The sequence below is a fragment of the Hypoxylon fragiforme genome (assembly GCF_022984875.1).
Source record: "Hypoxylon fragiforme strain CBS 206.31 chromosome Unknown GGS25scaffold_1, whole genome shotgun sequence".
Lineage (NCBI taxonomy): Eukaryota > Fungi > Ascomycota > Sordariomycetes > Xylariales > Hypoxylaceae > Hypoxylon > Hypoxylon fragiforme.
The window spans coordinates 4,014,879-4,042,228 of NW_026054756.1; the positions used below are offsets into that span (position 1 = coordinate 4,014,879).

Genomic DNA, 27,350 nt, shown 5'->3' on the forward strand with positions numbered 1-27,350 from the left:
ATTTTGGCCTGTGCTCAAGTCTCCAACCAACCACTATGCAGGTGGGCATGACAATGCCTCGGCCAAATCATGGGAATGTGTAGCTAGTTAGTAGGTAGCAATAAAAAAAAAGAACACCAAGTAAATTCTTCTACTTGGATGTTGCTGTTCATAGGAAGTGAATAAAATCTCGACAACTTCATGAATTAAGAGTTTCGTGTTATACTTTTACATTGTCCCGTCTCTTGTTGAATATTCCAGGTTGTCTTCCATATAAACCGTAAACCTGAGCCGCTGAGCGTGTCGTGCCGTATCGTATCGCCTCGCCTCGCGATTTGCGGGGCCTTAGATTGACCTACCCAATGGTGCTCGTCAACCTCCACCGCTTCCTACAACACTAGAATAGCTACACATAGCTACACATAGCTACACATCGCCATCATGGCTGTCCCAAATAACGATCAGGTTGCCCATCGCAAACGAAGACGGAGAAGAAGACAGGACAAGCCGGCCATCTCAGCAAGACTGGTGTTGGATAATCATGTGAAAGGAGACGTCGGTATTCTATCCGACGACTTATTCGCTGATCTATTCCCTCACTTACAAGACGGTAAGTCTAGTGAAGAAGTCCAATAACAATACCAGCAGTATATTAAACGTGAAGCAGAGCCCGACGAAGATGAAACCAATCAATATCCCGATATTCATCATGTCGCCATTGCGCCATGGACACCAGCTTCGAACATCCAGCGAACAAATTGGACCATAGTCCCAATTGTGAAATCTACCGCCCTTGCTCATTCGACCGTCCAATTCTCGCCCTCTGCCCTCGCGCTTCAAAGTTTTGCGACGACCCTGCAACAAATCGCGCCCTCGAAGCTCTCTAGCCATAGCAGGAGTGGTATTGAAATATTAGTACTGGATGTGGTAGCTCTACCCCTAGATACTGTCTTCGTAAACCTCGAAAGTGACCTTGTGAAAAGACTTGAGAATGGAGAAGGAACCTTCTTCTTCGATCATCCTTCGGCTAAGAACAGAGCAGCCGTGGGACGTGATACTCCAACAGAACGGCTTGCCGCTGCATTGCGCGCTGCTTTGGGAACCTTGAAGGTCGTCCATAACGGTGACCTATTCCCCTTACCACTTCCACCTCATGCCATCACACACGTCCCTCCTTCGCCTGGTAGGGTAACACTGTGTGAACCCGTAGCACAGGGTATTCTGGTGCCAAGTACCAAGATCATCCTCACAAGGGGCCACGGTCAGTCAAAGCAGGGCCGGAGACACATTACTTCACGACAAGCATTAAGTAGAGTTGACCCAGATGAGGAGGATGCAGCAACCGACCAATTCTACTCTGCTACTGAAGGGGGAGATAAGGCCGACTCACGAAACGATACTCCAGATTTTGTCACAGAGACTGAAACAGAGGTCTCCGAAGATGAAAATGAAGACGAATTATCGGACGACTCAATGGAAGATATGATCTCCCTTCAGGTCCCAACACTGCCAGCTACCAGCGCTAGTGGTGTCTCTACGAGGCAGTCTGGAACTCCGATGACAATGGGGCGCGGCAGGAAAACAAACGGCATACACACTCCAATTTCAGTCTTTTCTAGTTTCACTGCAACTACTGCTCGCCCGGATCGTCCTAAAGGCCGCCTCTTCAAAGCCCACGGTTTGATGAGCCCGATTCCGTCAGAGCTACTTCATCCTAAGCCAGCTACCGAGGATGATGAAGAAGCACGGGTATACGTAGACATAAACTCTTTGACTAGAATTGGTTGTTTCTCAGGGGACTGGGTCCGACTTGAGGCTTCAGATGAGCCTCCCACCAACGGCGTTGGTCTTTTCGGCCTAGGAAGTTTTGGGCAGTCAGGGGCGGAGGAGCCAGCATGGCGGCCAGCCAAAGTTTACGGACTCCCTGAAGGCTACTCCCACCGACCCATGACAAGAATTCCAAGCTCGAAGCATGATCCTCACAATCGAAGGCAGTCGTTTTTTGATTCTCAGGTCCCAACACCGACAGGGCCTGGCGCATATATGTCGCCTCTCCTTCTTGCGAACCTAGAGAGTACGCCCTTCGTCCGGCTGTCTCCCCTGAAACGAATGGCACATCCAAGACCTGGGCAGTCAAAGATCACTGGATCATTGCGTCCCCCCTGTGCACGAGATGTCACTCTTCAACAAATACGGACACCCGTTTCTTCCGAGAAGGCCCTTCAAACAGCCATATTTGGCGGACTGAAGGGTCATTTCGCGCGAAGCATACGTGTAGTGAAATCCGGCGACTTGATCGGAATCCCGATCGACACACAGCTTGGGAGGACCCTTCAAGAAGCAACTAATTCCAACGATGGTATTGGCCTCGATGACGTTGTAGCTCTTGCGGCCTCGAACAAGACTAGCTTTGGGGGCACTTCCAAGCCTGACGCTGTGGCGTGGTTCAAAATTGCCCACATAGAACGGCAGAAATCGGAACCCATCGACGAGGAAGACGAAGAAGATATATGGGGTGGTGTAGCATGTGTCGACAGTTCTATCACGCAAATTGCCCAATCTGGTGGTAGCACAAGCTCTCTTCCCGGAACGAAAGATAGCAATTGGCCATACTACTTGGGTATTGATGAAGCTCCTCGGCCTGTGTTGAGTACCCTGTCCTCTTCAGTAGCCCAACCCCAAGCACGGTTTACCTCACCCCTGAGACGTCGGCTTAGGGAACTCATGGCGGCAGCAACGAGTAAGCGAGCTGTCTATCTCAAGATGCCACCGATAGCTGTTCTCCTTGTGTCAACGCAGCGCAATATCGGCAAGGCTACGGTGGCCACTGGCGCCTGCTCTGATATTGGCCTACACACTTTTGCCATCGACGCTTACGACATTGTTAATGAGAGTGGTGCTGGCGGCAGCGATGTCAAAACAGAAGGCCTTTTGAAGGCTCGAGCGGATCGTGCCATGAGTTGCGGATCAGAGTATTGTGCTCTACTCATCCAGCATATCGAAGCTCTCACGGCGGATAGGATGGTAGCCGCAATGAAGGAAGTCCTTGCCGATGCCAGGGTATTGATTGCGACGACAACTGAAGTTGACAAAGTGCCAGATGGAATCAGAGGGCTATTCACGCATGAGCTTGAGATGGGCGCCCCTGACGAGGGCGAGCGTGAAGGCATTCTACAGTCTATCATACAAAACCGAGGAGTATCATTAGCACCTGAGGTCGAGCTTAGTGGAGTTGCCATCAAAACCGCAGCTCTGGTCGCTGGTGATCTAGTGGACGTAGTTGAGCGTGCAATTGTTGCACGAGACTCACGTCTCGAAGGATTGTCAGTGAAAGCTTCAAACGCTAACTCGACGGTCACCACTCGCGACATACAAGTGGCGGGTGGCTCATCGGCGCGATGCTTAACCAAGGCGGATTTCGACATTGCCGTTGACGCGGCACGCAAGAACTTCGCCGATGCCATCGGTGCACCCAAGATTCCAAATGTCACGTGGGACGATGTTGGTGGTCTAAGCAACGTGAAAGAAGCAGTCATGGAAACGATCCAATTGCCATTGGAAAGGCCCGAGTTATTCGCTAAGGGAATGAAGAAACGATCCGGTATCTTGTTCTACGGCCCGCCTGGTACTGGCAAGACATTGCTTGCCAAAGCAATTGCCACCGAATACAGTCTGAATTTCTTCAGTGTCAAAGGACCCGAACTGCTTAACATGTATATTGGCGAGTCCGAAGCCAACGTCCGTAGGGTGTTTCAACGGGCTCGTGATGCCAGACCTTGCGTCGTCTTTTTCGACGAACTCGATTCAGTTGCCCCGAAGCGAGGAAACCAGGGAGACAGTGGTGGTGTCATGGACCGAATTGTGTCACAATTACTAGCAGAATTAGATGGAATGTCTGGAGGAGATGACGGAGGCGGTGGCGTGTTCGTCATCGGCGCGACAAATCGACCAGATCTGTTGGATCAAGCTTTACTACGCCCTGGCAGATTTGACAAGATGCTTTACCTGGGTGTATCTGACACACACGACAAGCAGCTCACCATCATGGAAGCACTCACGAGAAAGTAAGTTGATAGTCAAATTACCTTTTCAGTTTACAGATATACTAACTCGGAGACTGTAGATTTACTCTTCATCCGACGGTCTCGCTAGCAAATGTCGCCGAGCACTTGCCCTTTACATACACGGGTGCAGACTTCTACGCCCTGTGCAGTGATGCCATGCTGAAGGCAGTTACCCGACAGGCAACTCTGGTGGATACCAAAGTCCGAGCCATCAACGCCGATCGTGAGAGGAATGGACACCCGCCCATCTCCACCGCCAACTTCTTCGACCACCACGCAACACCTAGTGATGTCTCCGTCATGGTAACCGAGCAAGACTTCCTCGAGGCAAACAGGGAGCTAGTCCCCAGCGTCAGCGCCGGCGAGCTCGCCCACTACGAGACCGTTCGTGCCACGTTCGAAAACCACGGCTCCAAAGAGCAGCAGCAGCAGAGTTCCGACGTTGATGGCATCGGGAAGGGCAAGGCGAAAGCTCTACCGATCCTTGGCAGCAACGGCAAGGGGAAGGGGAAGGCATCGTCAGCTGACGGCGATGACGATGGTGGTGGCGAGGGCAGCGGTGATGAGGGCGGAGCCTTTGATAGTAGTTACGGGAGCGGGAGGTCCAAGGGGAAGGGGAAGGGGGTCGCTAGTAGATTCCAGGATGGCACTGCGAGCGATGATGATAATTTATACTGAGAGAGGAGAGAGAGGAGAAGGGAAGGGAAGGGAAGAAGAAAAAGTAATAGGTAACTCAAACTACCATGAACAAAACAAATACATAAATAGAATGTCCGGTTTAGAGGCGAGGAGAGCAGAGGAGAAGCAGGTAGAAGAAGAGATGGCTGAACGAAAGTACTATACTGTAGTTGGTAGCTTGAACGCGATGGTATAAAATGAGTTGGTAGTTGGTAGTATATATATACACATATACATATACATAAGTATACATACAACATATCTAGCATATAAATTAGGTAGGTATATTATTTATCTATCTGGGGTACCTATTGAATTAATTGATAGATAGATAGATGGATGGATGGATGGATGGATTGACTTTGCTACTACGGAAGGAAGTTGATGGAGTGGAATTGATGTTCTCCTAAAATCTCCCCCTTTCTCTTTCTCTTTCTCTCTCTGTTCCTCTCCCTTCTCTTCTCGCCTCTCCCCTTACTCCCCCTCCCCTTTTCTCTAAACTGTCTCCTTACTTCTTTTGCTATTACAACGACAGATTTTCCTCACTTCTCCTCCTATTCCCCGCCTCTCTCTCCTATTCCCCGCCTCTACTCTCCCCTACTCCTACTCCCCCTACTCTACTTTCCCCTTGCTTCTTTCATTCTTTCGTTCTTTCTCTCCCTCTAATCTTGACTTGATCTCTACTCTGATCTTCGCAACTTTGGCATCTAAATCTAATAATAGCAGACCGCCGCCGCCGCCTCCTTCTCCCCCTTTATTTCTGCATCATTACACCTTCTCTTCTTCTTCTGCTTCATCTTCCTCTCTTTCTTTCGTCCCCCATCGTATCTACCTACCTACCTACCTATTTAAGTAGATAGGTAGGTAGATGCGACAGAAAAGTCAAGAAAGAGGCATGCCTATTCTACCCCCTAGGTTGTAGGCAGGAGAATAGGTACCACACGAATCACTTTTTCTTTGCCGCACTCTGCTCCCCTTTCTCCTCGGAAGCAGGAGACTCCTCCTCCTCCTCCTCCTCCTCTTCGTCCTCCTCTTCCTCGTCATCGTCATCATCATCGTCGTCGTCATCATCTTCTTCCTTCTCATCATCTTTCTCATCTTCCTCGTCGTCCTCGTCGTCTTCATCATCATCGTCCTCGGAGCTCGATGCCTCAGGGTTAACTTCCGCTTTCTCGGTGGTCGCAGTTTCCTCGGGGGACGCGCTCTTGAGGGGGCTAGGTTTAGCGTCGCCGGCCTTGGGGGTGCTGCTCCTCGAGCTCTGCAACACGGCACGCGTAGCGGCGGTGCGCGGCGGTTCTCTGGACGGGGTGCGGATGCGCGACGTTCCGGGCTTCGACGACTGCAGGCCCGATCTGCATGGTTTCTGCGCCGGCGCCGCTACTGCCGGTGATTTGCTCCCTGATATCGAGAGAGAACCCAGACCCTTGGTGGTTGACTTGACGGTTGACTTGACGGTTGACTTGGCAGCTGGCTTGGCGGTAGACTTGGTGGTTGACTTGGCGGTAGACGATGAGGCTGTAGTCTTGGGTTTAACCGTAACCTTCGCTTTTGGTACTTCCTTGGATTTGGATGTGGCTGTAGGCCTGGTCAGGTCTCTAGTCCTCGAAGCATCTCTAGGCCTAGACAAGTCTCTAGTCCTTGAAACATCTCTAGGCCTAGATAGGTCTCTGGTCCTCGAAACATCTCTAGGTTTGGACAGGTCTCTAGCCCTCGAAACATCTCTGGGTTTAGCCACCTCCTTGGCTTTAACTGGTTCCCTAGCTCTAGACGTATCCCTTGGCTTAGCCACCTCCTTAGGTTTAGCTATCTCTTTAGATTTTGCTACATCCTTAGGTTTTGATACTTCCTTCGCTTTAGTTGTAGTCTTGACGGGGATTGTCTTCTTGGTAGCGGAACTGCTAACACTACTCTTGCTGCTACTAGCAGCGGTATTGGCGGTGCTGGTGCTGGCGGTGCTAGTGGTTCTGGTGAGGGGGGTGATGGTAGATTTGGTAGACTTGGTATCTTCGTCCTTCTTCTTCTCCTTCTCCTTTTCCTTGTCATCCTTCCTCCCGTGGACCTTAGCTCGCAGGCTGTCTAGATGCACCTGCTTCGCTTTCTGCGCGGCCTCCTCGGCAATGCTGCGGGGTTTGGGGGCAGCACTTGCCGCCGTGGCTGCTGTTGTGGGGGCCTTTTTGACGATGGACGGCTCGGCTGCTTTTGGTTTATCGTCTGTCGGCAATGGAGGCGCTGGGGGCGGTGCAGGTGCCGCAGGTGCTTCAGGTGCTGGGGGCGCGGGAGTGCTCGCAGCAGTGCTTGCGGCGGCAGCGGCGGCAGTAGCGGCGCTCGGTGCTAATACTGACTGGATACCTTTGGGTGCGGCGGAAGGGCCTGCCGGTGGTGCTTGGCTTATGGGCGGGATGGTGAAGTCGTCGTAATAGATTGTGACATGCTGCTTTAGTTCGCCATATTCGTTCCATTCCTCGATCTCTACCAAGTCCTGTGTGGGTGCGTTTTAGTATGTGCCAAGGTTGTCTCCTGATAGAAATGATGCAACTTACACCAAGAACCAAGCCCATCTGCACTAGACCGGGCATCTTGCGTAGTCGTCCAGATTCATCCTTGCCTGCCCTACGGCCCCAAAACATACGCGCTTTTTCATCGGTAGCTATATCTATAGCTTTGAAGGGAACCTTGTTGGCGCGTAGGATAGTCTCTAGTCGCGAGGTAGCTGTGACGATATGGGACGATCCAGCAGTTAAGGAAGTGTACATGTAGAGGGCGGGGTCAGTTGAGTATGCCGAGGCCTTGGAGTCTGCCATTGTGAAGTAAGTAGTATTCTTTTTTTTTTTTTTTTCTTGGGAGAGAGGAGAGGAGAGTATTATTATGGTCAACAGTGTGATGTTGAGTATGAGAAGTAGGAATAGAGTCAATAGAAAGAGGACTAGGATGAAAGAAAGAAAAAGGAAAGTAAAGCAAAGCAGATATTGTCTTCCAGACTGGAATCTATATCTTGGTGCCTTTATTATCTTGTGGTTCGGAAAGAATGCAAATCGAAGAAATGGACTTCCAAGGTTGCTTCCCCTTACAAGGTATAGCTTTAGTAGGTAGCTTGGATCTCCTCCGATAAGGATGCACTAGGCCACGATAGGTATATGCCTAATCGATAGGCCGTTTCACCTACTGCTCTTACCGGTCATTTGGCAACCGGGCGTTCAACTAACCCTCATTGGCGCAAAACTCTAAACTCTAATTGGTGTTTGTTCCTGACTATTTCTATTATTTCTATTTACTATTTCTATTTGCTATTATCCTTGTCTCTCATAATATACCCGTGGACCCCTTAAAATGAATAAAATTGATAATTCATCTAGCACAATAATGACCCCCTTTTTCTCCGTAGCACTACTACAGTACTACTACTACTACTAATATATCAACGAACAATCAAGGAATAACGAACAATCAAGGAATAATCTACAAAGAGAACATTTCCCTCTTGCTTCCTTCGGTAAATTTGATTTGCCTCCAACTTCATCTCATTGTGTTACCGCAGGTAGCGAGCTATACAGAACCTCAGATGAAGGCTAAGGTCATGTGTTCAAGATAGCTCCCAAATCTCATCCCTTTCAATGGCGGGAGATGATGCTCACGATTTATCGGTAAGTTGCCATGTCCACAGTCACGTACATAGCTAGGTAGCATATGTCGCTGTTGATTAGGTACGCAGCTATTTATGTCTATGTAAGTAGGGTTATAATACTTACCCAGCAGCAAAAGATTGATATACGCGTATAAGATATTCAATGTTACCATCAACATATTATGTAACCCAGTGAGACAATTTATACCTGGGTACTTGGGTAATTCGTTATACATATGCTTTATCAAGATACTACCCACTGCTGCCACCACTGCCTGACGTAATAGGAACATAATAGGAACATAATAGGCACAATTACTCGCAAATTTTCTGCAAAAGTCCATAAGAAGACATCCTCCTATAACTAGTTCCTTGCAAGGGTATCGAGCCACTGGAAGAGCTGGCTGTTGGTGTTTTTGTCGTTGGTAGTACAGTCCCATCAACCACTCTCCATGGAGTGTGTAGGCATTAATTATTATACGAACGTATACATAAGGTTACCTACATACATACCTAAAATCACCCCATTTTTCCCCTTTTCAACGTCTTCTGGATAGTTTGGGGGCGAGGGGGGAGGAGGGGCCTTTTGTTGGTTCGGAACCCGAATCCTTTGCATAGCTCGTCCCGAACGGAGAGAGAGAGAGAGAGAGAGAGAGAGAGAGAGAACAAGGAGGACGAAGAAGATGTGACGAGAGTTGCAGCTTCTGGAAATGCATGCCTACTAATAATACCTGTACCCTGGTAAAGCAAGCTCGCCCGCGTCCCCGAAAGCCTGTTGGTTTTGAATCGATTTTTTTTCCCTCGTGCTCTTATTGTTACTCCCGCAGCAAGGGTGCATAAGAGATCCCTGCTCTTGCTTCCTTTGGGTTGCAACATTGAAAATGTATGTCAGAATATGTACCTAGTAGGCAAAGTGTCCGATCACTAGCCGGCAGTTTAGAGGCATGCCAAAAGAGGGAATGTGTAGGTAACTATCTTACATCGTACTCTTCGGGAGGTTTGTGGTATATCTGGTCCCCGGGGCCGAACCCCGATGATACGAAGTCGATCGCAAACTACTTCCTTCTAAAAACGATAAGATATACGGCCAGTTTCTGTGAATGACTGAAGTTGATCTCTTCCAGCGTTATTCCTTCTATAAGTACGCTCGGTTTCGTATAGTTAATGTAACATTTTGCCTAAAAAGACCCTTTTGTTTGTAACACGAATTTTATGTGTGCTTATAAAGTATGTATACGAGTCCAAATATGTACCGTTGGCTCGATAGTCGAAGTAGACATGTAGGTATGTATTAGGTAACTACATAATAAGTGAATACCACGGCATCTACATATCCATGCGAACCAAGTCCCTTAGTCATTTCCTCCATCTAGAAGTTTCTATCAAAATTCCCGTTGGTCTCCCCTTTTTCGCTAAAAATAGCAGAGCTGATTTTTAGCTATTCCACGCCAATGACTATTCATATCCCCATCGATCGATTCAAAGGTCTGCCGTACATTCCCGGACTGATACATACCTACACAGGTACATACATATCTAGGTATATCCAAGGACCGGATTTTATTCTCAACACCGCACTCCGCGAGTGAAAACCTTCGCGTTACCTACCTAACTCCGAAAATCAAGTTCCGTCAGCCCCGGAGGTTCTTAGCATAAGCGGTCGTATATTCACACAACCTCGCCCAAAGAAGCTAGTAACAATGACCAATCAACGGACATATGTTGATAATCCCTCCCTTTCCTTCCCCGCCAAGGTTGTGGTTGTGGTTGTGGTTGTACTATGTATGACCTGACTGGGAGGGCAGATCCGATGTCCCGGGAGCTCGGGTAGATCCTGATTCGGCCGCCGATGTCGCGTCCCATCTCTTGAAAAAAGGAAATTTGGTCAAAGGGCGGAACATGGCAATGATGGTGGTAGTGACGTTAGTCGTAATTTCTATGGTTAAGGTCCTGCATGGGATAACTCGTACACGTATGCATGTATTGCACGCCTGTGATACCAAGTCCTACCAGCTTCACCTCACTCAAGAGGGCTGGGATCCGGGGACTAGGACCGACATAGAGAGTAAAGCTTACTTGATGCCGGGAAAGGATAACCGGTGTAGATTCTACCAACACCTATTATCGAAGCATACGAAGTATCTCGATAGCTTTGCCGTGGTGGGGGCGGCTAAGATACCCTAGCAAAGACACATCGAAGGAGCCGCCCAGCAAGCTACTGTCAACCGTCATTCAAACGAACGATGAATCTCCTTTTTGATGACTGCAGACTGCAACCATCGACAGGGCTGCGATCCCTACATAATTGATGACCGGCATGGTATATCATAAGGACAGACAGGGGTCGTCCATCCAAACGGGTATTTCTTTCCGATACTGCGACACACCTGGGCTCATGTTGTGTTGCAGATCCAAGCCCTTGGGTCTGAAAACTTTTGTGATTGTGATAACGTCCCTTCTATTCTCCTTCGGCATCATCGTTCTCGTTTTGAATGCCGATTCCCTTACCGCCATACACAACTCCTCAAAGGCCAAGGTTGACGTAAGGATAGGTAGGTAGTAGAAGTTATTAGGGTCGAACCTGGTTCTCGAGACGTAACGATAGAACCGGGAGCGAAGAGGGCGGGCAGGGAGCTCTTCGTTTGAATAGGACCACGCATCCGTATGCGGAACATTATGTGTCTACGGCTGCGGTATTTGGTAGCGAGGCGAAGTGACGGGATGCCACCGACCCATGGAAAAACGAGTTCCGGTCCAGACGACTACTCAAATAGGGGAATCAAGCCTTCGAAAATAATCCATGTAGCAACCGATAATCGAAGGGGATCGAAGAGTTGTTCCTAGCATGGTCAGGCCCCTGGGTAGGTAGGCAAATAGGTAAGTAGATACCCAGGATAGCTAGGAAGGATGGTAGGATAGATAGCTAGAGGTTTTGGTTATAAAAGGGCTGCGGAATTCTCGTCTGACAAGTAGCACCTACGCAAGCCACATTTGTCCAGCTCTCTTCTTGAACTGCGTACCCAACAGAGATACGTAGTACGTAAGCCGTGCATACGAAAAACGCTAGCTTATATGTCAGTCCCCCATCCCCAGAGATCTCAGATATGACAACTCATAAACTAACCATAGACCGCAGCCCGCAATAAAAACCTATAATAGACCTGTCCATCCCGCCCATCCCGTATATTCCATCCATACCTACCTATTCATATCGATCAACATGGATGCCACCCGTCACAGCAACGATGAATCCATCGCCTGGATGCTGAACTTCACCTACGATAACGGTGTCACACATTGTGACCAGGAACGGTACGATACTCGTCGTGGCACATTTTCCTCTTTAGCACACCATCCGGGATTTGGAGGGACCAACTTCGCAAAGCAGCCGTGTCTACACCAGGACAGAGGCTGTACTGAACTTGCCGTGTCGAATTTACAGGGGCTTTGCAAACTGTGTGCTGAGGATAAATGTTATCAACTTCACGATTAGACAGGCTATGCTCCGTTCACACCCCCGGGAAAGCTATGACTTAAGAGAGGGCGAGAAGGAAGGGAAAGAAGGGGTGGGTATTGTTTGGCAATGATGGCTGGGTACATTTGGGGACACTGAATAATGTGTAATTACCTGCCTAGGTACCTACCCAGATATCGGTTTGGAGGTCGATGATAGAGACTCCCAACATCTGCTCAGGTACCGGGCAAAGGATAGACGGGCAAACGAATTGGCCACATACCCAGGCAACCGACAGAATAGCTTCCCTACTAATGTAGCTCATTATCGACCTCCTGAAACCGTTATTGTCCCTGCCGTAAACACAACAGAAGAAAGTTCGTTCGAAGAGTTCTCATATCATGGGTAGGTATTTTCGGCGAAGCAGCTGGGGCTCGGTACCGTACCCGAGAGGAAGCAATCTGTGCTCCAAAGTCTCAGACTCTCAGTAACGTTCGGTAGTCTGGTCCGTGTATGCCCAAGTAGATACATGACAGTTTCCTACATGGGGAATCACTTAATAATACGAGAGGTATGTCCATTGTCCATACGTTAGGTGCCTAGGGTAGAATGACGCGGGGGAAATTAATAACCTAGTAAGTTTGGAAGATTGAATAGGGTAGGTATAAATTGATACCGTGCTGCCGGGTTAACATTAATCATATCACATAGGTACAGTAGATCTCCGAAGCTTTCCCGAAGGACGTGCGTGTCACCAAGACGATCACTCAAGGAAATTGAAGGAATGCTTAAGTACATGTAGGTAGGCACTTATATGTAACTATGTATCATTGATATACATAGTAATAGTTTACCTAAACAACAGCTTCAAGTTATACAACTACGAATCTTAATTCCCACCATATTAAAAGCTTCTTACATCGACAATTAGAATTAGAAGGGCAACTCACAACAACTCACACATACTACGGCCTTTCATCGATTTCACACAAGAGTACACAGGTGAAGATAATGGAAACATATGTCATTGGTCGTGTCGTTGCCGATACATCAACACGAGTCCCTTTCCAGCATGGTGACATCAAACTCTCCAACTCCTCCGCATGCCTCCAAATAACAGACGCAACACCCCCGTCCGAAATCACACATAGAGAAAGAGCTGTCGTTGCTCGGTACCCAGTTGGCTAACCTAACTTAACCAGACTCCTTGAATTCCGTTAAAACCGCCTTAAAAAATTGCCTCAAACGTCCTTCCCCCGGAGAATCAATATTGTATTAGAATCGAAGTGAATCAGATTTCTCTGTGGGTATATTCCCTTGTCGCCGTCGTATGCTGACAAGATAAGCTGCGATTAAAAATGAAGGAGTAGTCCTGGTGTAGCATGCCAGCCAGCCAGATTGATCCCCTCATCATCCAAGTCGCAAGCTTGGACGGTTCCTTTCTAGGCTTACGCCAGGAGAGCGGCACCCATACCCAGAACACCCATCAGGAGACCTGAGCTGATGGACACCATGCCGGCACCATTGGCAGGAACAGTGGGCACTGCCGTGGAGGGGGCAGGAGCCTCGCCCGTTGGGTATCCCGAAGTCTTGGTAGCAGACGTGGTAGGCACGAAGCTAGAAGAGAATGAGGGATAGGCAGTTGGGCCAGCGTGGGTTGTGGTGTTCGAGACTGGGTACCAGGCCGAAGAAGTGCTGTTCAGCGTGACCGGAATGCTGGTGGACAGTGTGGGGTATACGACTGAGGTGGTGTTGAAAGCCGAAGTCGTCGCAATGGACGAAGTTGGGTAGGCTGGAGGAGTAGTCACTGGCGTGGAGCTGGTCGACGGCGTGTACAATGGGCACGCGGTGTTGGTCGGGTTGCACTTGGTGATAGTGACAGTCGCAGTCAGGTAAGATGTGGCTGTGGTGGTCTGCGCAACAGCGGACATGGCGCTGGCAGCCAGTACGATCATCGATGAGATCTGCATCTTCAATTGTGTTGTTGATCGAAAAATGGGTATCGGGCTTGTAAGAATTTCCAATTCCTCCACTAGATCGTCAAAGCTGAGCAGCCTCGATTACTTGCGTTTTGGGATAGTAGGAGTAAGATCACGACGTGCTGATCTTTTTTTGATATGCGAAATGCGAAACCGCGAAGGCTCAGGACTGAATGATAGACAAGTAACTGTGTTTATGGGTGAGAGATAAATGAGTGTGGGTTGCAAAAATGCAAATATTCACAGTTACAGAAGAGAACGAACGAAGGTCCTTAAACTGACGGTGCCTGGAAAGGAGTAGGGAGGGTAAAAAGGAAGAAGGAGACGGGCGGTGGAGGTGGACGATGCCTTATTTTATTGCGACATGGGGGGGGATTGTTCGATTTTTTCGATTTCTTTTCGCAATTCTCCCCAATAGCAGCTCACGACTGGGTGCCAGTGGGTGGGCTCGGGCCAAACCAAGGCACAAACGCAGACAAACAACCCCAAATGCGACTAGGTACTAGGGATAGATGTGGATCGGCAAACGTTTACAAGGACTAGACAAGGATTATCCAACATGGCCCCCCCTGGTTTACTATACCATTCAACACGCGGACTAGCCACCTGCGTGTCCAGTAGGTTACATGTACCTTAATTGTTTGATCACGACTGAAAGAGAAACAGGCCAGGGTACAAAGAGAAAAGGAGTCAAGTTGGGCTTCAAGTTGTGAGCATCAATATCGCGAGTCGTAAGTTATAAGTCGTTAACTATTCAACGAAGCCCATGGGAACCCGTGAGGAATCAACTTTTTTTCTTTTTACATTTTATCTGTTACCATGTAGTGAATAGAATTGATGAACATCACGCGTCTAATATTATATATGTAAGGAATATCGTGACAACCTGGCAAGCGCTGTTGTTCCTAGTTGTTCCTACATAAGCGTGCAGCAAGGTCACTTTTTCGTTGTTGTTCCTGCAGGAACAAAAAAGCGGAAAGAAATCTCACAGTCCGTTTAGAGCAGGTACTTGTGGAGCACTCTCTTTATAGAATCAGATCAGCCAAGCTAGCTAAAATAGGGTTCGCCAAGTGAGTATTTAATCCACTCAAACCCAATCGCTTCCAGCCACTATCGGTCCCCAGATAAGAAAGAGGAACTTCAATGTTAGGAAGTAACATGTATTTTAGTGCGGTAGGTAGGGAGTACGTAGGTACCTATTAGGGCACGTACCATAATTTTATTTTTTGGTTTTGACACTAGGCCAGGATAATGCGATATCCCCAGCCATTGCATCTGAAAATGCCGCCTCGTCTTCTCTTGTCTTTTCGTATTTGCCTTCAATTCTCAAAGTGATCCAAAATGATTATCATGAAGCTTTCCTAAATCTCAGTAGCCGACTACAAGCATGGTGATACTGCTAGATAATTACTGCAAGGCCAGATTTGGTCTAGGATACTTACTACTATGCCGTATGTAACATTTTCTCATTCAATATCTTCCATCGGTCCCTGCTAACCTACCACCACTACTTATAACTAGTAGCCTACCTAGTACCTACTACCTACTACCTACCAGTTTACCTAGCATCTAGGGAGTATGTAACCGTCCTTTATTTCCGGAGATTACGAGCATGATATGATTACGCCGTATGTTGTGACATGCAGCCTGCAGGTCCTAGACATTTCAATGTTCCAATTACTAGCTACCTAGGTACTGTGGTACTAGGCCAGACTAGTACTGGGCCTACACTAGGACTTCTTCGAAATCTTACACTACTCGATTCAACTATCGTGAGAACCTAAAGCAACATATTATTGGAACTTGATACTACAAGAAATCTCGAACCATCTCTATCTCCACCAAAACCAAACACCCAGACAACACTTTCTATGGTAACTGGGCAATGAGATGACCCTTCCCCACCGTCCTTGCCACCCTGAGACGAAAAGGAGAGCCGGTGCCTTTAACTGAACAGGCGAGACCAGATCAATTCTGCTGACCTTGGCGTCGCAATGTTTAATGGAAATCTGGACTTTGCAAATCTTTCAGGATCTACGCTTTCAGGATCTGCGCAGATCGACTACACTATCTAGTAGATGGAATCAAGCTTTATTCCAATCTATCATTTCGATATTGCGCTCGACAGTAACCAGAGATTAGCGATGAAATGCTCCGGGCCTAGTATGGGAGGCCGGTAACGATTTATGTACAACTTGCACATAATTTCAAAACCTTGGGCCTCGTCTGTGACCGTGACGCCCAGCTGGCGATACTTGGTGCATGAACGGATTGTCCTGACGTTGGGGAGGAATATGGACCCTAAAACCATCGTCAACGCTGCCATCATGGAACCGATGATGTCGTCGGAATGGCGGGAAGGGATCTTGCCAGTCATCGTGAATGCCTTCGTCAAACCGGCCACCCCATGATGGAGATGGCGGCAGATATGTGTAAAAATGGTTATGGTTATCACGATTTCCCTCGACGTGACGGGCTTGTGGGGTTGCTTCACCAAAGAACTCTTTCAAATGATTCCATACCGCACGCTTGAGCTCCTCGTCCTGGTGCTGTCGTTTTTCGGATTCGGCTGGATCATCGGATGAAGGTGCTTGTCGCCTGCGCGATGGTTTGCTGCTGCTACTCGACTGTGTCCGAATGCTGCTCCCTGAAGACTTCCTCGGCTCTGCGTCGCGTTCCGCCTGCCGGAACCATTGATAATAGTTCCACGCTTCCTGCATATTCTGTTGTTTTTGATGCGCCTCCTCCCGCCTTGCCGCCTCCTCTTCCATCATCTTTCGGACCTTGCTGATCTCGGCAGCACATCGATCTTGCTTTCTGGCATGCTCGCCATGGTTCTTCTTGATCGCATCATACGTTGCCTTCACGGTAGCGTGAACGTCTTCTACCGCCATGTGTGTGCCCTTGGCGACATCGATGGCCGCATTGATCGCGTCCTGGGTATGCTTGGCTGTATTCCGGGCCTCCGCGATTCCACCGGAGACGGAGGCGTTGACTGCGTCTATCTTCTGCCCATTCTCGTTCACCGTGGCGGAAGTTGCCTTGACTGTATTGTGGTGAGAAGCCCACTGGTTCCTTGTGATGTTGCAAGGCTCGTTATCTCGGAGCCATTGTTCCATGCTCCATGGCGCGTAACTCCCGTATGGATAATGCATTGTGGGGTTTCCAAAGGAAGTTGGTGAGAATCCCTGGTTTATTGCTTCGTCTCCTGCCAGGTGTTCGAATTCTTCGATTCCTGGTTCCTTAGTTGTTGTCGTCCTCGCCTTCTTATTCTTCTTGGGCTTTGGTGTTGTATGATGGAAAAGACACATCGCTGATCAGCAAGGACCTTTTAGCCCAGGCCAGTCGTTCTGGTGATTTATGATACCTCCTTTTATACACACAGAACAGTTTCGCGTATCTGCAGGCTTACGGGCCTACTTGTAAAGGAGGAAACCATTCAATTTACTGACAGGTAAACCATTCTTTCCAGCTCGTTCTACTCTCGGCCGAAATGGAAGGCCTATCCTAAACATCTGCCACCGCCATTTGTGGCCGGCGCATTGTTAGATGCAAAGTTCCGAACCACACACACGTCTACAGAGTGTTTTAGATATGCGCCTGCAAGTCTTGCACCCTACCACCATCCACTTTCTTTCCAGACCCAAGAGCGCTCTCTATACCCTACTCAAGTTTATGATGAATCAATCGTGATGACCATTTCTCTCCTTCCCCGTCTTTCTTACACAAGACAGACATACCTACAGAAAGCCAGATGTCGTCATCTTTTCCATCCTCTCCTGCTTAATATGACGAGTCAAAAGATATCACATCTATACATCCATCCATCCATCTAGGTTAGAACCTTGAGACGAGCAGGCGCCCCCACCTTACCATGCGGTGTTGAAACGAAAAAAAAAAAAAAAAAAAACCCTGTTGACCGCCCTTCGGCTGTATGCGCAATTTCTCCTAGAAATCATCGAAGACTTCTGCTACTGCGTACGTACGGATAGCCCGAGACCCTGGAGACGCTTCTGCAGGCCTAGCTCCCAGCAGATTGTCAACGATGACATCTCACGGGGGAAAAAAATGGGAACATACATAGTAACTCTAGGTGCCTACTCACCTAAGTACCCGGGTAGGTATGAAAGCTGGAGCGACGATTCGACACAGAAGTAGATTCACGAAGCCAGGTCTGTTATCTGTAGGTATTGGTACACCTAGTATACCTAGGTAGGCAGGTGATAATTCAACGTCACTATTCACATAATCACAATAGCCACTTGGGTAAGTAGGGAAAGAACACCACACGGAATCATAAATACATCGATCGTTTTGTTTTATTCATGCCTCCCCACGACCACGCCCCTCAACAACTGTGTAGGTGAGAGGAAACGAAGCATGTAACTAGCAGAATATGTACATCTTTGAAGAATAGTAGTAAAGAAAAGGGGAAATTCAATAATGCCAGGTATCAGTATCCAGCAAGCAAAGGTACTTAGACGGAGACGCCGCGCCATCTTTCATTTATACGACAGTTTCTCCTGCCTTCCATCCCCACCCCCACCCCCACCCCCCCTTCCAAACTCCGTGTTTTTTCCTTTGTTCGAGAGAGAAGAGTTGAAAATGGCAAATAGATGAAAAAAAAGAAAACGAAAAAAAGAGAAACGCTATGCTAACACCCCGGGGTATGCACACATTTTCTTTTGCCCCATAACCAACCAACAACGCCGATAATCGTAAACCCTGCGTCAAAAGACAGATATCCTCGGAAGATTCGGAGCCAGCCCCCCTCTTCGGCGATCTACGCGCGGCGTGGGCTATTATCTATCATGCGTTGAATCGTCTCGCGATACCCGTGTTCCGTTTTGCCGCGGGAGAGGAATCGTCGGAGTACACCTTGACGGAGTTGATGAGCCAGTACGAATCCTTGAAGGCGGAGGGGTTGTTCTTGACGTACTCCTGGCACGTCGCCGCCTTGGTACCGCAGACGGGGTCCTCGCTGAACACCTTGCCGGCCCAGTCGCCGCAGAGCGTGGTGTCGAAGACAATCTGGTGGTTCTTGAAATGGCTCGAGATATCACAACCTGAGCCGGTAAAAGAGGTAGAAGGGGAGCCCCATTTGCTGGGGTCCGGAGTTCCGGCCGTGATGTCTGCTGGAATCGCGCCCGTTCGCGGGAAGAAGAAGATGTTGATCGCTGACGAGGTCCACTCCAGCGCGTACACGCCCCCTCCAATCTCGTTAAATCCATCAGCCAGCGTCTGGGTATCGTGGCTCGGGGTTCCACAACCGGTGTTGCCGGTTCCTGGCGCATTGCAGTCTCCTTGCGTGAAGGTACAGCCGGGGCCCGTGTGAAGAGTGTACGTAGTGTTCGTAGCGAGGTTCACTCCTTCGATTATATCGATCTCTCCGTCGTAAGGCCAGTGTGGTCCGACGGTCCAGAAAGCGGGCCAAGTACCGCATTGGGCAGCGGGTTGGTGGGCGATATCGGCGATAATGAGACCTTCGTTGTACGTCTTCTTGGAGTTCACTCGGACGGATCCGCGGCCAGCAGAGGTGTCCATCGTCTTATAATCGACACCGAGATAGACGCCTTCGTTGGCGTAGCCGGCAAGCGACATCGAGTTAGCCTCTACGGCGGACTGGTACTTGACGAACCCATTTGTGGGATCCGGGTAGTTGAAGAACTCGAAACCCTCGAAGAAGTTGGTCTGGTCGTACGAGTCTTGGACCGTGTAGGCCGCTTGTGCCGCGACTACGATGGCTAGAAGGCCACCGAGTCGTGAAGGTAGCTTGTTGAAGATCATCTTCCTGAAGTATGATGGCGTATGCGAATAGAAATATTCAACTCGGTATAGATGGTATGCACAGCAAGAGGTAGGTTGTTGGGGTGTAAAGAATAGAAGAAAAAAGAGAACACTTGCGCCTGGCAAGAGCACGTTGATATGGTATAAAATGATTGTTCACTTATTGAAAAGTGAGGTTTGATTGATTGTTTGGGCTTGGGTGGGTGACGTTTTCTTTGAGATGTAAATAGATGACAATGGAAAACGCGCGCCTGGAAGAGAAAGGGTTTCCAGACTCGGAGTGAATTGCTATTGTATTTGGGAACAACAGGAATCCGTTGTTGGGTAGAAACGATAAATGGTTATAACAAAGGCAGTGGGTGAATTGGACAATGGGAAGGCCCTGGGCACACCTCTATTTTATTTGCACAGTCGAAAGAAAGAAAGAAAGAAGAATAAAAAAAAGAGTGACGGGGGGCTGAATCACGAGATTCGAGACGGTTGGGCTCGTTTTCGTGGACGGGGGGAATTTGAATTCTACCTAGCTAGACCATGCTACATATGCTGAACTGCGAGGAAACTACGATGTGTGTAGGTTAGCAGATTCCAAAGCTCTAGGTTAGAGAAGGTTGGAAGGTGCTATGTAGGTACCTACATATAGGTCTAAGTAATATAAGGAGGTAGGCGCATTGCTTCGGGTGTGAACTTGAAATAATCATCCATGGCGGACGAGGTGATAGGATCTGATGCATTGTAACCAGCGGAGGTCAAGAGGGGAAAGCGCCCTTTCTCCTGGGAAGCACGAGCTAGATTAGATGAAACCGACATGGTGTACGATGACTTTTGTTAAATAAAGTATTGTATTGTATTGTATTGTGCTATTTAAAAAAATGAATGGCTTTCCGCGGCAGCTGCGCGGGTAGCACCGTCGAAAAAAGTGAGCCTCTCTCGGCCAATCGATGGCATGGGGTCGATCGAAACTGGGAATTCTGGCCGCCACATAAATATCTTGGCGAGATCTATCTAACTATGCCCCCACTTTACTTAGATGTACCGAATCTCCCATTTGCAAGTACCCGTTCCTAGTGATTATGGGGTAAGTGTTACCTCGCAAGCGAGCACAAGTGACAAATGGAGTTTGATGGTTTTACGCGCCACAAGGCCTTATTTGACGTCGCTGGGGGGGTTTTTTTTTTTTTGAAACGATGAAAAGTTGAAACTATGTAGGTATCTATGACTCCTGCCTCTTTTGGCCTTTTTCATTCATTTCATCTTATTACGAAGTACTTATTATTTTTTATTTTTTATCAACTTTTTTTTTTATTGGATAGCGTTGAACGTGGGAACTTTGATCCGACAACAGCTTTTGCCTCGGAACTGAACTTAACTTACCGCAAGGACCTTACGACTTATATAGGTAAGTAACTTGCAAAAGAATCGTGTGGCCGAGAAGACCAAGTTGCGAGGGTTGAGGTATTACCTACATACCGTTGCAGCACATTTGTTTAACATGGAACCCCCATCATCTTATTAAAACGTGACCACCATGACTGTAGTACATAGATGGCCTTCGTTATGGAATCTGCCTTGTGGCTGTTAGCATGCCGGATACAGCGTTACAGTATGTCACAGCATGAAATGGGTTGTCATAGTCATATGCTTCCCAGCCTAGGTACCTAACTAGGCCATTTCTAATGTATATAAGCTGCTTGTCACAGGTGGCTGAGCTCCTCTCGAATACATTCTTCTACCACCTAGTCATTCCAGCCGTCTTACGTGACTAAGCTCTTATAATAGGTAGTAGCAATTTTCATTTATTCATGCTCTCTTTGTTGGCTTGCACATGTGCTTTGTAGCTGACTTCCAAGGCAGTGTCTTATCTCTAAGATATACACCCACATGATTCTAGGAAGTAGTAAGTAGGATCATGCTTCATAAGATTCTTATGGGACTAGATAATCTTCCTATATGTAGGTAGCATCTTTAAGGCTATTGATGTACCTACTATCTACCAGTATGAAGAGATTGCAGATACCCGGGTAGCTTACTAGGTTAGCAAGCTCCTTAAAGCTGTGTCGTGAAACTTCTCTTGATGCTCAGCAATATGTTTGGAAATCAACCGCATTATACGCTACCCTTGAGCCTACCCTGCCGAGTATTCGTGAAGGAGTTGGAGGCTTTGACCATACAAGGGTTACTCCACTTTGAGAGGGTAATCTGGGACCTTATGAATATTTTTCAGGGTAGGAGCTGGCTGTGATTATTTATGAGCTTTGAGTCAGACGGGTTGTAATAATATTGCGACTTACGCAGGTGCGAACACTAGGTCGGCGTTGACAAATCATTCTATGAACTGACCAGTCTACACGTTGGCAGATGGAATTACAGTAACGGGCCATCTTACATTTTGCGCAGCGACGAAGGTTGGGGCCCTTCTCCCCACAGTTTAGACAAGCCTTGCTAATCATCTCGGAGGTAGGGTCTTCGTCACTGGAGTGCCTATCAAGAAGAGCTGTTTAATAATTTTCTAGCCAAATAGGAGATGTAGCCACAGCAGGCGTGCCAAGGTCAGATTGTAAACAATCACTACTATGAGAGGAGAATGGAGATGCTGACTGAGAACTGTTACTTACCCTAAACCACTGAACCAAAATTCGTCGCCAAGGTCGTACTCGGTCTTTCCGACGAATCTCGAAGCATCCGTGGTCCTACTATCCTTGCTGCCCAACATCCAGGGAGTTCCATCGTTTTTATACTCCTGAAGGGCGGTTGCTAGCTGTAGTTGCTGCTCTAAGTTGTGAAGCCAGGGACGAAGAACTCGAAGTGCAGTCAGGTGACGGCTCTCAATCTTAGCACCGAGTTGCATGGCGAGCATACCAAGGATGACGACTATACGCTCTCGCTTGTGGTAACTGGTGGCTGGTTTGAAGTTGGCAGAGAGGATTTTGTCAAACTTTTGGGATAGCAGACCATCATTGAGGCGTTGCACTATTTCAGCTACTTCTTCCTTCTGCACATAGAGGAGCTTGCAGCCTAACATGTCAGCGAGGTCTGCGGCAATGGCATCATCATCTTCTGACTGCAAGAGACCTCGACCCCAGGAACTCATTTTGATTTTTCTTGTTCTTGTTCTTGTTCTTGTTCTTGCTCTTGTTCTTGTTCTTGTTCTTGTTTCTGTTCTTGTTCTTGGAGACGGCGGGGAGAGTACAATGCAGTAATGCTGAAATAGAAAAGGATGGTAGGGATGACGAGGAAAATGATGTAGAGGATGAAGAAGTTAACGAAGTTGAGAAAACCGGGAGTAGTGAGAATACTGGTAGCAGTATAGTCCATCGTTGATAGTATGTATGTATGTAGTAACTATTTTGTAAGAAACAGGAAGGATAGGTATGTAATGTTGAAGTGGGCACCTATAAAGTATTGCACATAGATGTACTTGTTTGTTGAGTGGCTCGTACTCACCTTCCTGGAAACACTTGCTGCTCAAACATTTGGCAAGAGCTATCCAGTTTATGCCGATTGCTTTAAAGGCAAGTGCTTTCTACTTCTCATATTGACTACCCTAGGTTAGTAGGTAAAGGAGTATTTGCGCTTACATAACTCTCCCATGACCATACATTGATTTGAGATGTACGTAGTAGTCGCCTGAATACTAGGTACTACTAGGGAGATAGTACTAACCTATGTACATCATGATAGTATGCAATGCTCATGGAAGAGTTGTACATCGGAACTTTACATCGCCATTCATTAAACCATCAACATAGGTACTACCGTTGCCCTTAGAGAAATAGCTGTGCCAAGTTTTAGAGTCGATAGACTATTCGCGAGAGTCCATTGAAACTACACGAATGCCCATTTCTAATATCATTAAATCCTCTCGTCAACGTCAAGGGACGACATATTTTACATAACATTACAGATACACATGAGCCGTTACCATCTTCCTCCTTACTCCGGGTCGTTTCATAATCTCAATATAACTCAACTAGATCATTTCTATGAATGAGCTAAGTCCACAATGAAGAGTTGAAGGCAGATGATTGCCAACCAGATAAGCCTAGAAGATACCAACATGCGCTTTCCGGTTGCAATGCAAAATGGGTATATTGTGCGACAAAAAAGCCGTTATTTGTGTCGCCGGAGGGATTTACGTAACGTCTTAACTAGAACTTCTTTGTGGCCGAGCACAAATAATTCAAGATTCGAATCGAAGTAAACAGAAGAGATTATGCCATCTGAGCTGTACATCTCGCCTGGATTAAGGCAGCACTGACTTGACTAGAGCAAGTTATCCTATACTGTATCGTTCAAAGTTAGCAATTATCGTGGATAAGTATTGGGTGGGAAAGGGGAGGAAGAGGGGGGGGGAGGGGGGGAGATGGATATACGCACACTTGACTTTCTGACCAGTCAGCTTGAACCATATAACGGCAATGAGATCCTCCTTGAATCGTTCCCACGGATTCCGGTTTAGGTAGTAGCTGAGTTCGCGGAAGTTGTACATTTCCCCCCAACAGTCACGACCCCATTCACAACCTGCCATATTCACTACAAAATCTCGATCATCCTGATTGTAGTGTATCCGGGAATCGTTTCCATTGGCGGAGCATGCGCCGACGGGGAAGCTATTGATGAGACGTTGTGGCAGGAAAGCAGTATGGCTCCGAATCCACGGCTGAGTCGTATATAGTTGCTCTAGCGCATCTTGTTCCTTGTGCTCCCACTCCATATGCTTTTGCTCATATGCTACTGGGTCCCACCATATATCTAGCATGCGATCGGTCCAGTCGCTACGTCTGACGAAAAAGGAGCCGAGGTTGAAACCCGAACAGTCCTGAGAGAGGATGAGGTTAACGGAATCGACATTGCCGTCTCCTACAGGGCTTGTCGAGTCTGGATCTAGATAGTCGGCTTGTAGCGGATGTGTGATGTTGAGAGGGTTGAATTCGTTGATATCACGATAGATGCGCTGGTCCAAGTTGTCGAACAAATGTTTCTGGAGCGAATAGGATGGCTCCATAACAAATGTATTAAGGTCCAACCACCAAATCCTACGACGTGTTAGTGCAACTGACATAACTGACCCTCGCAATCTTTTTTGCATGCTTACCACTCGGCTTTGGGGTATTTCCTGAAGGTGTTCCTAATGCTGTCTACCTTCTCCCAGCTTTCTCGCCATTCATGCGCATATCGCTTCTTGGTGCTCATGTCGACGATCTCGAGATCGTAACCCCAATTCGCGACATACTTCCGCTTGTTCCTCACGCTATCCCTTTCAATGGCCCACTCTCGCGCACCTTTCCACTCCATCACACCGCCCCCAATGTTTGCGGCTAGTATGATGACGAATTTCTCTCCGCCGCCTAGCCAGGCCGTTCTTCTCCAATAGTACCACAGGGCTGCTGGATGATTAGCCATCGACGCGCCATAATCTGGGGTTAATACTCACGAGTGATCCAGAATAATAGGTAGAGAAAAAGTAGTACCATGGCTACAAATGCTCTTATTTTCCATTTCCTACCCATTCGCGCCATCACGGCCTTGATTCTCCCGAGAAGTGGCACGTTCCATCTGCCCCGCCCAAGCTTTTCCTTTTCTGCATATCTATCATCTGCAGCCATATTGAATACAGGGAGACTGCTCGAGATGCGGCGCATATGCCTAGTGAAGAAGCCCTGATTTTGCGTTGAAAAGGAGGGATAGCCGGTTACACCCTGGCTTTTTAGCCTTGCGGATTCCCACGTTACGGTACCCCCATTGGGGCCTGTGAAAGATGACTTCGCCGGGCTGGATCGGCCGCTGGAGCTGATGTTGAGGCCTGGGGAGGACCACCCTCCTCCCCCGGGGGCGGGAGACGGGCTTCGGCTAAGGGACATTGGAGTGCTAGGTGTGCCTGTGACATGGATAATGTTAGAGGTAGTCGCGTTGACAAAAGGCACATATGAGATGTCCAGATCGCTAACATACCGGGTATAGGGCTGAGTGTAGGCTGCAAGTACTGGGCCGTGTGGCCCAGACGCAGAGGAGAGACGCGATTGGAGGGTGCTGGAGACGAATTGCTCGTAGATGATCGTCTTCGATGGTGACCGAACGCGGGGCGATCACTAATAGACGAAGAAGCGACGTCGTTGTCGCGATCGATGAGCGCCAGATTTGTTGTCCCTTCTGCCGCAGTCCTCAAATGCAGAGGCTGTGGACAGTCGAAGACTAGAAGGTTAGGTAGAGGGCCAAGGTGGCTGAAGCCACGTTCAAGGATGGAAAGGCAATAAAGGCAAATGTCTCAGGGGTTGTAGCGATACGACAGAACAATTGATATCCAGATGTCGTGTTAATTCCAGCTGGAGTTTTGTTCCTTGTTTCTCGTTGGAGGATTAAATAAAACGAATAACGAAACCGCGTACCCTAGGTACCTTAGGTAGGTAGTGAAGAATAAAAGAATGAAAAATAATTAATAGATAGATTTAACTAAGGAAACAACTGTGTTCAATGTTGTCGTTGCATTACAATAATTCTTGTCGTATGTGCAGGGATACCGAAGAGGTTACAGTAAATGTATGTATCTGATAGCTATCTGGTAGTTATCTGGTAGGTAGTAGGTACAGACCGTACAGTAACTTTTGAATGGCGTATTTTTTTTCTTTCCTTTTTCTCCCTTCTGCGCGACATGGCTTAGCCAAGATGAACATTAAATTTGTTTGAGTGGGAACAAGTGGGCCCACCCCACGAGGGACCGTTTGAGATTTGATATTTGATAGGACCCTAAGCATTGAAGCTAGCAGTAGTAGATCTTTAGTACCTACCTAAAACTACCTAGTACATAACTTCTTATGTAGGTAAAAGTTGGAGGATCAATTGTAAGGAATTGAGTTACATAGCTCTCAAGATGTTTAATGTTAGATACCAGTATACGGCGTAGAGAACTCGACGATGCACATGAGTAAGAGTCAATGCTTTTGATGCTTGAATTTTGAAGTTTAGAAATATTTAATAATTTCAATGTAGGCAACTTTGGAAATTAATCATAGTGGTGCGATAATTGAAAGCACATGCAGAGGAACATCTGGATATGATTATAGCACTATCTAATATTAGTATCTGGGCCGTAGATGGATCTAATCTGACTCGCCAAAAAAAACCAACATTGAACTTATGAGGTACCTAGGGTACTTATCTAACCTATCTATGCAGAAACATAACATCTAGTTAATACATGACCATCAAAATTCCTATACATGATAATGCATATATGACATTATACATATGTATTAATAGTTATTTGATACATGGAGAACTTTGGACAGTTTGCACAAACCACAAAAGATCCTCTTTCTTGCAGCATTCACACTATAACTAGGTACAATACATAAGGTAAGCAGGCTAGCAGCTGAAAGATTACTTGCCGTCCTATCTTTCAGATTGTTGTTGATAATTAGCGAGCGCCTACTACATATGTAGCTAGATACTCGAACTTTAGTGGAAGCGTGATACAAGATCCTGTGCTCCGAACTCAATCTGACATTCATGGATAGCACCTAACCTAGTAAATAATAGGAATACCAGGGGAGTCCAAAACTGCCTTAAAACTCTGTTTGGATTCACATGTGCATGCTCTCAGGGTCCAGACTCCAAAGCAATTCCAGATTTACCTACTGCACTAAGTACCCTACCCTAGGGCAGCTCAATGGAAACTTTAAACATTCAAGTTGAGATCTGACGAATTGATCTACATTCATCTTCTTAAACTAAACATTGTCCGAAGAGGCTCAATTAGCTCTTGATATAGGCACACAGTATGTAGGTATTTA

The 27,350-nt window shown here is 47.5% G+C and overlaps 7 protein-coding genes across 7 annotated transcripts; 1 reads left to right on the forward strand and 6 right to left on the reverse strand.

The window, feature by feature from the left end:
* Positions 1 to 301: 301 nt before the first annotated feature.
* On the forward strand, positions 302 to 5,162 carry GGS25DRAFT_60232 (peroxisomal biogenesis factor 6). Its single transcript, XM_049265892.1, has 3 exons — positions 302 to 589; positions 647 to 4,043; positions 4,103 to 5,162. Exons 1-3 carry the CDS (start codon positions 421 to 423, stop codon positions 4,719 to 4,721), a joined length of 4,185 nt encoding a protein of 1,394 aa, XP_049121994.1. The 5' UTR covers positions 302 to 420; the 3' UTR covers positions 4,722 to 5,162.
* GGS25DRAFT_472605 (uncharacterized protein) lies at positions 4,989 to 7,748 on the reverse strand. The gene is made up of 2 exons (XM_049259469.1): positions 7,262 to 7,748; positions 4,989 to 7,200 (listed from the first exon to the last, which is right to left on the reverse strand). The coding sequence occupies exons 1-2, from the start codon at positions 7,520 to 7,522 to the stop codon at positions 5,668 to 5,670; spliced, it is 1,794 nt and encodes a 597-aa protein (XP_049121995.1). The 5' UTR covers positions 7,523 to 7,748; the 3' UTR covers positions 4,989 to 5,667.
* Positions 7,749 to 12,920: 5,172 nt separating this feature from the next.
* On the reverse strand, positions 12,921 to 13,943 carry GGS25DRAFT_60278 (uncharacterized protein). The gene has a single exon (XM_049265893.1). It carries the CDS (start codon positions 13,765 to 13,767, stop codon positions 13,246 to 13,248), a length of 522 nt encoding a protein of 173 aa, XP_049121996.1. The 5' UTR covers positions 13,768 to 13,943; the 3' UTR covers positions 12,921 to 13,245.
* A 1,348-nt stretch (positions 13,944 to 15,291) lies between these two features.
* On the reverse strand, positions 15,292 to 17,630 carry GGS25DRAFT_60584 (uncharacterized protein). Its single transcript, XM_049265895.1, has one exon. The coding sequence runs from the start codon at positions 17,085 to 17,087 to the stop codon at positions 15,984 to 15,986; it is 1,104 nt and encodes a 367-aa protein (XP_049121997.1). The 5' UTR covers positions 17,088 to 17,630; the 3' UTR covers positions 15,292 to 15,983.
* A 688-nt stretch (positions 17,631 to 18,318) lies between these two features.
* On the reverse strand, positions 18,319 to 19,884 carry GGS25DRAFT_60578 (glycoside hydrolase family 16 protein). Its single transcript, XM_049265894.1, has one exon. The coding sequence runs from the start codon at positions 19,561 to 19,563 to the stop codon at positions 18,586 to 18,588; it is 978 nt and encodes a 325-aa protein (XP_049121998.1). The 5' UTR covers positions 19,564 to 19,884; the 3' UTR covers positions 18,319 to 18,585.
* A 1,520-nt stretch (positions 19,885 to 21,404) lies between these two features.
* Positions 21,405 to 22,896, reverse strand: GGS25DRAFT_472625 (uncharacterized protein). Its single transcript, XM_049259470.1, has 4 exons — positions 22,720 to 22,896; positions 22,176 to 22,689; positions 21,852 to 22,041; positions 21,405 to 21,796 (listed from the first exon to the last, which is right to left on the reverse strand). Exons 2-4 carry the CDS (start codon positions 22,649 to 22,651, stop codon positions 21,737 to 21,739), a joined length of 726 nt encoding a protein of 241 aa, XP_049121999.1. The 5' UTR covers positions 22,652 to 22,689; positions 22,720 to 22,896; the 3' UTR covers positions 21,405 to 21,736.
* Positions 22,897 to 23,799: 903 nt separating this feature from the next.
* GGS25DRAFT_60632 (glycosyltransferase family 34 protein) lies at positions 23,800 to 25,790 on the reverse strand. The gene is made up of 5 exons (XM_049265896.1): positions 25,513 to 25,790; positions 24,995 to 25,438; positions 24,656 to 24,947; positions 23,938 to 24,596; positions 23,800 to 23,843 (listed from the first exon to the last, which is right to left on the reverse strand). Exons 2-5 carry the CDS (start codon positions 25,419 to 25,421, stop codon positions 23,839 to 23,841), a joined length of 1,383 nt encoding a protein of 460 aa, XP_049122000.1. The 5' UTR covers positions 25,422 to 25,438; positions 25,513 to 25,790; the 3' UTR covers positions 23,800 to 23,838.
* Between the last annotated feature and the right edge of the window lie 1,560 nt (positions 25,791 to 27,350).

Bases quoted from the DNA above. Each gene is read 5' to 3' on its own strand.
- GGS25DRAFT_60632 (XM_049265896.1), bottom strand. From the start codon at position 25,421: ATGTCCCTTAGCCGAAGCCCGTCTCCCGCCCCCGGGGGAGGAGGGTGG. The intron at 24,948-24,994 runs GTGAGTATTAAC...CTAATCATCCAG, and splicing joins CCTATTATTCTGGATCACTC to CAGCCCTGTGGTACTATTGG. The intron at 24,597-24,655 runs GTAAGCATGCAA...AACACGTCGTAG, and splicing joins AAATACCCCAAAGCCGAGTG to GATTTGGTGGTTGGACCTTA.
- GGS25DRAFT_60578 (XM_049265894.1), bottom strand. From the start codon at position 19,563: ATGATCTTCAACAAGCTACCTTCACGACTCGGTGGCCTTCTAGCCATC.
- GGS25DRAFT_472605 (XM_049259469.1), bottom strand. From the start codon at position 7,522: ATGGCAGACTCCAAGGCCTCGGCATACTCAACTGACCCCGCCCTCTAC. The intron at 7,201-7,261 runs GTAAGTTGCATC...GCACCCACACAG, and splicing joins AGATGGGCTTGGTTCTTGGT to GACTTGGTAGAGATCGAGGA.
- GGS25DRAFT_60278 (XM_049265893.1), bottom strand. From the start codon at position 13,767: ATGCAGATCTCATCGATGATCGTACTGGCTGCCAGCGCCATGTCCGCT.
- GGS25DRAFT_60232 (XM_049265892.1), top strand. From the start codon at position 421: ATGGCTGTCCCAAATAACGATCAGGTTGCCCATCGCAAACGAAGACGG. The intron at 590-646 runs GTAAGTCTAGTG...AACGTGAAGCAG, and splicing joins ATTCCCTCACTTACAAGACG to AGCCCGACGAAGATGAAACC. The intron at 4,044-4,102 runs GTAAGTTGATAG...CGGAGACTGTAG, and splicing joins ATGGAAGCACTCACGAGAAA to ATTTACTCTTCATCCGACGG.
- GGS25DRAFT_60584 (XM_049265895.1), bottom strand. From the start codon at position 17,087: ATGTGTCTTTTCCATCATACAACACCAAAGCCCAAGAAGAATAAGAAG.
- GGS25DRAFT_472625 (XM_049259470.1), bottom strand. From the start codon at position 22,651: ATGAGTTCCTGGGGTCGAGGTCTCTTGCAGTCAGAAGATGATGATGCC. The intron at 22,042-22,175 runs GTAAGTAACAGT...TCTTCTTGATAG, and splicing joins TTTTGGTTCAGTGGTTTAGG to GCACTCCAGTGACGAAGACC. The intron at 21,797-21,851 runs GTAAGTCGCAAT...AAATAATCACAG, and splicing joins GACCTAGTGTTCGCACCTGC to CCAGCTCCTACCCTGAAAAA.